Here is an 11001-nt window from a genome sequence, read left to right on the forward strand (position 1 = left end):
TAATGTTAGTTAATAAAATTTCTGAAAGTTCACAGTGCATAATTAGATCAACTAATGTTAACGGATGCGTAAAATATATTAGTAAATGTTAAAATGAACATTAACAAAGATTAATAAATGCTGTAGCAGTATTGCTCATTGTTAGTTAATGTAATCGTATGTAGTTAAGTAATGTTTACAAATGAAACCTTATTGTAAAGTGTTACCAAAAATCCTACCAACCCCAAACTTCCGAATCATACATGTGTGTGTGTGTGTGTGTGTGTAGCCAAATAGGCCTATATAGTAAATAACTAATACGGTAGATAACCTAAATAACTAGAATGGTTTGCCAGTCCTCACCAAAACCATCCAATCACTTGTTCACACATTTCACTAACTTTCCCTGTAAACTGCTCAGCGACAGTGTGTGCGTGTGCATAATCAGTTTACGGTGCGTTTAGTACATGTGCAGCATACACGACCCCTGATCACACCAAGTATTTTAATCCAATCGGCTTCGTTTTCACATGACTGTCACGCACCCCTGCCACCATGGCAACAGAAAAGAGAGAGGGGAAGAAAGTAGAAAAGAGAGCAAGAGATAGGAGTGGAAAATGTTCCCTCCTCGCCTCAGGCCTTATTACAACTATTAGTTCTGAATCTGACCTCATCTGAACCCCATCTTGGAAATGAGCGCTTGACTGTTGTCCGGCCTAGTCTGTATCACACTAGAGCAACTTTTGAAGCAGTGTTGATGATCAACAGTAAGCAAACACTTCCCTTCTTCTCACAGCTTCCCACAGTGTCAGATAAAGGTCTTCTAAGAAGGTGAGATAGAAAAACAGATACACCATTTTCTCAGGTCATAATGGCACAGAGCATTTTATCTCAAAGGGAGAATGGTTTAACTAGGTTTGTAACTTTTTCAATCAATCAACTCTTGAGCTCATCAAGTGTGTCCGTCTAGACGGAAGTGACACTTAGAAGCCATATAACACAATATTTTCTGTGTAACAAAGTGTGTAGGAGGAAATAGATCAAACTGATGGTGACAGCAGGGTCGTGAATTACAAATCAGCTACATCTACATGTGCCTGATACAAAAAGTTATTGTGAAGAACACTGCTAAAGATGCAGAGGCTAACTGAGAAGACTATTCTGCAAACCTCAAGGACAGCTGCTGCTAAAAACGCACCCACAAATAAACAACAGCACAGCACAAGTTAGATATCTATTAATTTCTACAAAGAAATATCCAGCATAGTTCAAGGCCTGACTGTTTATCAGCAGGTCAGCCTCCGCAAACTCCCACTTCCCCCTCTGCAAAGAGAAACTAAGGGGTGAAGAGTTGAGTCTGTGCATTGTGGTTGGTGATGCACGCTACCGTGGCAGCTTCTCTTTTTGGCTATACCCACTTCCTGTACACACGGAGACATAACGGGGTAAGAACGTCAGCGTTTCGTTGTCTCTGCAAAAATGGTTAGCACCTTGCATCGAGTCTCTAAAATCATCTCTCTCGGTTTCCTTTTTGCTGAAAACCCAGCTCAAGAACGGAGAACAGGAAGGTTTTGTATGCTCACAGCTTGGCGCACTCTGGTGGTTGTGCATGGAACACACACACACACACACACACACACACACACACACACACACACACACACACACACGCACGCACGCACGCACACACACACACACACACGTCATTCCAGGGATTCGGTAATATTTCAGTCACTCACACGCACACACACACACACACACACACACGTCATTCGGTAATATTTCAGTCCCTCAGACTTTTTAAAGTGGTGGCTCACCAAAATTAAATATTAAAAGTTTTCCACAATACTTTGGTATGTCCATTATAATGAATACAAAACAAACCATTGCATTTCAATCGTTTTTATCATAAAATAATGTCTTATTTCTATTGTAAACTAAGCGTTTTGTCAGGTCCCTGAGATAGCATACTTCACTGAATTTGTACTCAGAAAATATTTAACAAAATGTACAGTGTAATTTTTTGGCAATGTTGTAAGGTTTTATTTGTTACTTTCTTGTGATTTCAAAAAATAATTTTTTTAAGAATTTTTTTTTTTTTAAAGCAAGATATTTTATTAAAAACAGACTATAAAGTGATGTCCCTCAGTCAGAATTCAACCCCGTCACGCCAACTATTCTCCGCCTATAATAATTTAGATTCCACCCATATGTGACAGCATTTACCAGAAATGACATCACTCAGGCCGTTTTAACAGTGTTGCATAAGATGGTAAGTAGTATCATACTTTTTATTAATATTTTTGAGGCCTATTATAGTCAAGGGAGGGTACTGTCAAGCTTAACAACTCAACATCCTCACATAAAAATTAAGATGGAAAATGATTATTTTTCACATTTTAATTTTAATCCATAAGTATATACAATGTACTTATTTCATTGCTTCCATAAATGGTCTACTCTCCTACACTACACAAGGAGCAGTGGCCATTTTGTGCAGAAAACCTCAAGCCCGTCACACTCAACCCTGTCACATATATGTATATTTCTCATTGTTTCGGGGTTGAAAACTTGTGACAGGGTTGAGTTTTTCACTTAATTAATGGATCATTTTAATTAAAAAAAGATAAAATAGTCATGTTTCAGTAAAGATATATTTACCAAATTCATGACAACTAATAATTTTGTTATAAATAGAATATTGGCAGCCACATCAGCAGCAGAAAGACAGTGTTATGCATGCAGATATGTTGATCCAGAAAGAAGGGCACAGTATGAGAAAGAAAAAAAAAGAAAAAATTGAAGGCAATGCTCCCTTCAAACCGGTTGCAGTCTTCAACCCCGTCACATATTCTCAACCTTGTCACATATTTTTTTGGAAAAAATAGGGAAGGCAATTCAAAATGAAGCCATTTCTTGCTGATTACCACCTGACATGTTAAGCACTAACACCATATAATGGACTTTATGCACAGCTGTACTACTTCCTGAACTTTAGCCAGCTCCTTTGTTTCCTGTCTGCCATTATTGGACAAACTGATTAAATCTAGGTGTGCCTGACCAACAACAATAATCAGACACACTTGGATTAATTAATTTGTCCAATAATGATAGACAGGAAACAAAGGAGCTGGCTAAAGTTCAGGAAGTAGTGCAGCTGTGCATAAAGTCCATTGTGGTTTTAGTTAAACATCTAAATGTACAATATTTTTTTACAAAAATAAAGAGACCACAGACACACAATGTGTCTATTTTTAACTTCAGTCTCAAAGAAATGTGAAATTTTTTTTTAATTTTAAATTATTAAATTGTTATGAGGGACACATGAACAGTGGGTAGATGTTTGTTTTTATAGCAATTTTGACAGGAGGTGGGAAAATCTACTTTTTTTTGGAGGTTTAATATGTGCCTAATGATGTGGGCTATTTAGAAAATGATTTATATGTAGTTTAAAAAAACAAAAATCCAAATTGAAATATTACCGAATCCCAGGAATATATATATATATATAACAACATGAAAATAAATATACCCTCACCACATGAGATCCAGTCATCCTTTCACACAGAACGCCTTTTTAAACTAGCGCGGTCAAATGAAAAACAGAGCCCACAAATGCTTAACATGGAGCGGGTCGCCTAATGGGGGCCAACATGATGCGTTAGTCCTACTAGATAAAATACTATTCCCAGATAGCACACTTATGTCTCCAAGGTGTCTTTTAAAGAACACTGCACCTAAATCATCTGTTTTCTACAATCATACCAAACCATTCCAAACCATAAACATCTAAAAGACATTGATATAGGCGTGCTATCATGATTCAGATTAATCCTTTACTTCCCATAACTGAAAACTTAGTTGTAAAAATGTCGTATTTTAGGGATTTCTTTTTTTTTTTTTACAATTGCAATTGCAATGGACAAATAACTATTGCTTCAGGTAGGTGATTGATGTCAGGTAAAGTCCACTGTCATAGCAGCAAACACAAAAACCAAGTATACCTTTAATTTGTGGCAATGATACCATTTCTTTAGGCATGATTGATGGTTACCTTGTATTGAGACATCCACTAGTCTAAAGATTAAAAAACATAAATGCCAGAGTGAACTGTAAAAATGAGTTACAATTAATTTTAAGGTGTCTCTATTACAGGGTAATAATACATTTAAGTACAGAGTAATAATAACTAACTATATGTACTTATAGGGTTAGGATTAGGTTTAGTTCCATGTAATTAAGCACAACTTATAGTAATTACTATAGTAACTACATGTGACATGCATTACAGACAATGTAAAATAAAGTACGTAAAGTTACGTAAAATCTCCTATTTCAGGTATTGTTTTTTTTTTTAACAAAAGCTATTGCTTGGTAGATAATTAATATCACGAGAAGTCCATTGTCATAGTGGCAAACACAACCTAAATGATAATAATAATACTGCATGTCCCCAAATAGTAATTATGACCAGACCACATGACATTTAACACATAATTTTTAAGGGTGTCATGTTAGAAATTCCCATCAAAGTTCATGCTTTCCAATCGTACTTCTAGAGAACTAGTATGAACATACATGTGAAATGAAACAAAATTAATGGCCTACTTTGGCAACAAAAACCCTAATATATTTTCTTTAGGTATGATTGGCAGTGACCTTGTATTGAGACTACTAGTGTATCTACAACTTGTATATACTAGTCCAAAGAATAAAAAAATAAAAAAATGCCTGAGTGAACGGTAAAACAGAGAGAAAAGAAAAACTGAGTTTGAATCATTTTATTTATACTGTAGGTTTAGTAAACTGTTCTGATGAGCATTTTAGCCACATCTGGTTGGTACATGGATGCCTGGTTGGTTAATGTGCGTTTAATTCTTCAATGCACGTACACCACAGACTGAAAGAAAAAGCTGTAGTAACCCCAAGTCAGATATCAACAACCATGCAATAGTCAGGACGTCAGATCCAGAAATACTGTATGTAGTTCTGAACCGCACTGGATTACAACTGACCCAAATCGAAAAAAGTGGCAGGCCACCACTCTCCCCCGACACTAGTTGCAATGATCTGGTCTGTATTGAGTAACTGACCGCATTCTCCTCACTGCAGTACAAGTGCTGTTTGTAGGGAAACTTTTGCACCAAGTTCAAAATTCAAACTAAGACTTACTAAACCACTCCATTTCATAAGGCTTTCAGAGATATGAGTTGAATTCTTGTATAAGTGTATATTTAAGGATAGGAGACTTACTGGGCGGACAGTACAAATATACATCTTGTGCTGATAGTTGGGGTACCAAAGCTTTAATAATGCAGCTGCCCCCCAAACTCCTCTTTACAAACCATAATGTGCTAAAACTTCAAAACTGAATTAACATACTTCTGTTATTGAATCATTAATTCATAGGTTTAGGATTCACTGCTGCTCTATGGTACTGTTATACAGTATATAAGATACATTTTCATGAACGGAGGGATTTCACAAAGACAAACAGGAAAGCACACTTTCATTCTCTCTCTCTTTCACTCACACACACACACACCAAGCAAGCGCAGACTAACTTCTGTGTAGTTCATTAAACAGATACCAGTGAGGATCAGGCTAGGGATTCAACGGCCTGTTAGGGGGGAAAGTGCCGGACCCGACAGTCTTTAAGAACAGGCTGTGGCTTTCAAAACACAACGTGAGCTTGTCGTCATTTGAGAGTCCGTCTGCTTTTCACCTGTAACCCTCTCAAGAGCCCCTCTTCCCTCCGCATACCCGTCACACCTCACAGCCACCAGAAGCGTATGTACACGATCAGCATGATGAAGAAGACTCCACCCGCGGCTAGCTTGGCGTACGTGGAGCGAGTGTTCAGGTACTTAGCGTCGCTTCTGTATTTCTTCGACAGGCTGGACAAGTTACTGGCCTTCGAGTCCAATGCTGAGGAAAAAACATGAAGATGTGAAGAGAAGAAATCGAAAAAATACAGTACACAATTTTGCAGGTTTTGCTCAGGGATCTTAAACCCTTTCAGGCCAATGACTTCTTTAATGAATAGAGAGACTACCATTTAAAAAAATTGGGATTTTTCAAAGTTTTTGAAAGAAGTATTTTATGCTCACCATGTCTGCATTTATTTGACTATTTATTTTTATAACAATTTAAAATAACTCTTATCTATTTTAAGATATAATTTATTCCTGTGATGGCAAAGCTGAATTTTCAGCATCATTACTCCAGTCTTCAGTGTCACATGATCCTTCAGAAATTGAATATGGCTGAGTCAATCCCCAAGAGGAGGATTAGGGCGAGGGAGGGAATACCATCGTGTTTATTCCAAGACACGTATAGTTATCGGGAAGGCTTTTGAACGGTGGAAAGAAATTAAAGTAAATTTTTTTTTTTTTAATTGGACGCCGAGGTTGCACTGTTTCTTCTGGACAGGTGAGTAGCTGCTAGTGCTGACTTGTTTGGATGTGAACTGTGTGTGAAAATATCCTTCTTGATATAATATGAGTGAAGCTCGACTAAACTTGGGTAGCTCTAGCTAAGAAATGCGCGTGCATGATCGTTTTTTTTCATGATGGACGAAACGGGAGGGAGGGGCGAGCTAACTTGGTTTGTTTGGGATCTCGCTTCAAACACAAACAGAAGTGACGTCACCCACAATCGCTGATACAACCTTTAATATTATATTCGACATGCCTAAAAAACTGATTTTACAGGTGGAAGAGAGAGGAAATTAAATAAGTTCATTGTATATGTCCTGAAACTGGGGGGTTTTCATCACAAGCATTATTTACCAGATAAGGCCTCTCCCCGCTGCAGAACTTCTTCTATGTTGGCCACCATGATCCTCTGTACATCCTGTAGCTCTGTGTTGATGTTGCTCAGGTTCCTGCGTGCTCTGCTGTCGATATATGACTTTTTGGTCTTCTGAATATACGTATCTTTGGACAGATAGGAAGACAGAATTACAAGCTTGTTTCTTGATAGGAAGTAGCTGAAACTCTGGATATTGAGATAGAGATAGAGAGAGAGAGAGAGGGCTATTACCAAACTCTATGAAAGAGTAGGGCCTGGAGACCGTAGGCACCTTCTTGCCATGTTGTTCATGAAACTCTGCCTGCAGATCTTCCAGATAACCGAAGGCTAGCTTTTTAGGAAACACGGCCTCACAGAGAACCAGATAGCAAACGCCTTTCTCTATGACGTAGCTTTGAGAAGAGACACATTTTATTAGCAACGGGTTTTATCCATCACATATTTTTGAGTGTAAATCTTGAAATCACAATTTTTACCTACTCATTATTATAGGTAAGATATCTTCCTTTTTGCAACTCTTTGTGGTTGAGCACCCTCATTGAGCTTTTTACGTGATGTGTGATCTGCGCACTTTGTGTTTGAACCTACTTATTATGATCAACTATTTGATCAGCTTCAGTGTAGTTTTAATATATTGTACACTTACTGAAAAGCCATTGACCCCGCTTCTAAGGTGCATCGATTGGGACTCTGTTCATTTAGTTTGCGGAAGAGCTGTTTGGCTTGGCTCTGATATTGCTGGAGGTCTCGACCCATCTAAGAACAAAAGTGCACATTTATTAGATAACACACTTAATCTTACACTGACACATGATTTGACTCAATCCTCTTCAGAGGGATTTCACAAATCTAAAGGTGAACAAACCTTTTCACTTCCCTTCATGGCAGCATGAAAGGAGGAAACGTAAAGATGTTAGACCTTAATCGAACGGCTGCTGTAAAGGTAATGAAACTGCTGGGCACCTATTAGACACATTAACACCATTTGGAACAACTCTACAGAATTTTTTCATTATTTCTTACAAATCTACCACAGCTCAAAACTTTGTCTTGGTCATCTAAACATCAACAACAGAGTTTTTACAAGCTAAAAATGAGAAACAATGTTTTTTTTTGGTGGAGTTTGACGCAAATACATAAAAGATGCTTTGAATCAGTTTATGGGCAATTATAGAAGTTCATCTGAACATAAAAAGTCACAGGTCAATCAGTAAAAAACAATACTGAGTGAGAAGTGACAAGCGAATCACATACTCTTTTTGTTGAAAGGGAATAGATCATTTTAATTTGCACTTCTACAAGGACATATCTGCCTACATAGTTCTCTGGATTACAGAAATAGCACATACGCACACAAATATAAGTGAGAAAATTTGGTCATTGTTTGCTTGTCCTTAAGTCATTCCAAACTAGGGATGATTTAACATACAATACCAATACAAGACGCAATTCACACAGATATAATTTATTGTATGAGTATAGAAGATGTGAAGCCCCTGGTCACTATACTTTATTTTTTTAATTGTACAGAAAAAAATAGAGCAATGAGCATTCTGAAAAATATAGACAGACACTTATTTTGTGTTACATCGAAGAAAGGTATAGCGTACAGGTTTGGGAGTGAGTAAATGACAGAACTTTTCAGTGAATTATCCTTTAATACAGTCATTTTAAATCCTCATAGCATCCATCGCCAGCGCCACTGTTATTAAATGAATAACTAACATGAAGTACAATTGAATTTGAGGAAATGTGCCTGAAACCGTTAATTTAGGGGTTTATCCTAAAGTGCTTGACTACATAAAAAATCTATATGGAACAAATCATATCATACAAAATCTATATGGAAAAAGAAGCTAATGTTGTTTAAATGGGAAATACTGAAAAATGAGCGTTTATATGCGATTTAATTATTATACTGGCCTAATATAATATAGACGATGTTAAAAAGACTAAAAATACCATTAAATAAATCTCAAGTAATTTGAAAATGAAGTCAGAAGAATAAAATATGAAAATAGTTATCAAATATTTTTATGATGTTGTTAACTTATTTGCTTGTTTTTAAACTTTATTAAAAAAAAGGTTAATATTTAATATGGAGGGTGAAGACAAACGGAGTAAACCAGGTGCGAGTTCAAATCGAGACAGAAGAGGGCGCTGTTACTGATCAAAAGCACAAATTATACGCTTCCATCTCATGATTAATGAACCTTCTCTGTGTGACCAATTATTACAGCTTTCAAACCGAGAATAAACGATGGAGACGAATATAATAGATAGGCCAACATATTTACTGTTAGATTCCAAATAAAGTATTTAAAATTAATGTAACAAACACTACAACGACGAATTACCTTTACTGAAATCTGAGCTAATAACGGTCAGATTAAAAACTCTCTGCTGTTGCGGATTACAATCCCAGACAACGCCATGTTTTCAGGGCATTGCTATTTAATTTGTCACATCTACAGCACACATAGGCCTAGTGTACATTATATAATCTGATAAATCACTGAGCTCATACCTGCTCATCCTCCTGCATTGAAGCGGCCAGCGGCAGTCCATCCGCCAGCCGCGCGATCATTGTCAGCAGCACCATTTTACTGTAATGTCAGATTTACACACAGCAGGTGTATGTGGAGCGGTTAACAGCTGTGAAAATATCTGTGTCTGGATTACAGCTTCACAACACTCCTCCGGAGTCCGTACACAACGCTGAGCTGGCCGGAAATACGTGAATATTTGGCGTCACCGTATTATTGTCCCGCAGCGTTTTACTTTTTAAACCACTATCTGTGGTTCCGCATATGATTGGGGATTATATATGATTATATATATTGCTTTTGAATTACATAAATTAATTATTTAGATCTGAGATATTTATCTAATATTTTGCCTGGGTGTTCACCAGTCTACCGGGTAGCTATATCGTCCTATCCAACAATAGTTGACACTAGGTTGCCTAAATTAACCCATCATTGCCTGGTTTCACTGACACAGTTTAGGCCTTAGTTCAATTATGACATTTAAGTAGCTTTTAAAAACATACCTTAGAACGTTAAAAAAACGAAAGAAAAAAAAACCTTTCTGATGAGCATCTTGACAAAACAATGGCACTTACATATTTTAAGATATGTCAGTGCAAGTTACTTTCAATTAAAACAGCTCAAACATGCATTTTAGTGTGGGACTAGGCTTACCTTGTCTGTTAAACCGGGGGTATATGTCCACCATGGAATATTTATTTATTTAAGTAGGCTACATAAATAGCCTATATTTACATTCGTTTCTGGACATAAAATAGCTGAAACAAAATTAATAAAAAGAAATATGCGATATTTGTGTGCTTACTGTGTTTCAGCCCCACAACATCACTGAGATTTTAGCCTAACCTTAGATTTTAAACTTTCCTTGGGCAATTTAAAAAAATTGTGGCCCTTATTATTTCTGGCTCCCCCAAAGATCACATCAGTTGCCCATTACATGTTAAATTCACAAACAGATATCAACGTCTCAAAAACAGATTAATAAAGTGTTGTGATAAATAATAACCCAACAACTTAATTTTTTGTTATTAATTGGTTTTAAGATATAATGGATACATTTCCAAAAATACCAGAGGAAGGGGTGTGTATGTCAACAGGTGGAAAAAGTATAAACGGGTTAAATTTGAGATGTCATAGATGTTACACAAGATGTGTATCTTGTAAAAAAGTAAAAAGTGTATCCACAAAAATACATGTCCAGTTAAAAAAAACAGTCTCTAATTTGTATTCAGACAGCTTTTTCTAGAGGAAACGTGGCCATGACATGAATTTTAAATGTTTCTGTTGCAGACACTTCAGCTTCCTTTACTTGCATTCTCACTAGGAGGAAATTGCATGTGTTGCAGCTGATAAATGTTCTGTGAAGTCAGCACTAAAACCACTCATTAGGTAATGATAGCACAGTCCATTGTGTCCTCATTCCTGAAGTACTAGTGAAACATAACATACCACCCCCACACTTTTTTCACAGGTACTTGAGACTTTCATACAGGTTTGGAACAACTTGAGTGTGAGTAAATAGCCAGAACCATTAACAGAATTTTCATTTGTGGGTGAACTATCCCTTTAAGCAGATATTAGCAGGTCCTCAATGCGTGAGGTAAATCCTAGGGCTCTCTAACAATAAAGTGGAAAGACCAGAGAAAATATGGTAAGAACA

The 11001-nt window shown here is 36.8% G+C and overlaps 1 protein-coding gene across 2 annotated transcripts; it reads right to left on the minus strand.

Moving 5' to 3' along the window:
• Positions 1-4335: 4335 nt before the first annotated feature.
• sec22bb (SEC22 homolog B, vesicle trafficking protein b) lies at positions 4336-9550 on the minus strand. 2 transcript variants are annotated; one of them, XM_079636962.1, is made up of 6 exons: positions 9320-9550; positions 7658-7755; positions 7439-7548; positions 7024-7184; positions 6771-6917; positions 4336-5907 (listed from the first exon to the last, which is right to left on the minus strand). In XM_079636962.1, exons 2-6 carry the CDS (start codon positions 7673-7675, stop codon positions 5753-5755), a joined length of 591 nt encoding a protein of 196 aa, XP_079493088.1. In that variant the 5' UTR covers positions 7676-7755; positions 9320-9550; the 3' UTR covers positions 4336-5752. The 2 variants fall into 2 exon arrangements, with proteins under 2 accessions (XP_079493088.1, XP_079493087.1); XM_079636961.1 differs by lacking the exon at positions 7658-7755.
• Positions 9551-11001: the final 1451 nt, after the last annotated feature.

The sequence above is a fragment of the Phoxinus phoxinus genome, assembly GCF_949152265.1.
Source record: "Phoxinus phoxinus genome assembly, chromosome: 15".
NCBI classification, from domain to species: domain Eukaryota; kingdom Metazoa; phylum Chordata; class Actinopteri; order Cypriniformes; family Leuciscidae; genus Phoxinus; species Phoxinus phoxinus.

What these genes read in the sequence shown, in the direction of transcription:
- sec22bb (XM_079636961.1), bottom strand. Translation starts at nt 9,394, where the DNA reads ATGGTGCTGCTGACAATGATCGCGCGGCTGGCGGATGGACTGCCGCTG. An exon ending in GCGGGGTCAATGGCTTTTCA is followed by an intron (nt 7,185 to 7,438) that starts GTAAGTGTACAA and finishes CTCTTCTCAAAG; the next exon opens with CTACGTCATAGAGAAAGGCG. An exon ending in CTACTCTTTCATAGAGTTTG is followed by an intron (nt 6,918 to 7,023) that starts GTAATAGCCCTC and finishes ATCTGTCCAAAG; the next exon opens with ATACGTATATTCAGAAGACC.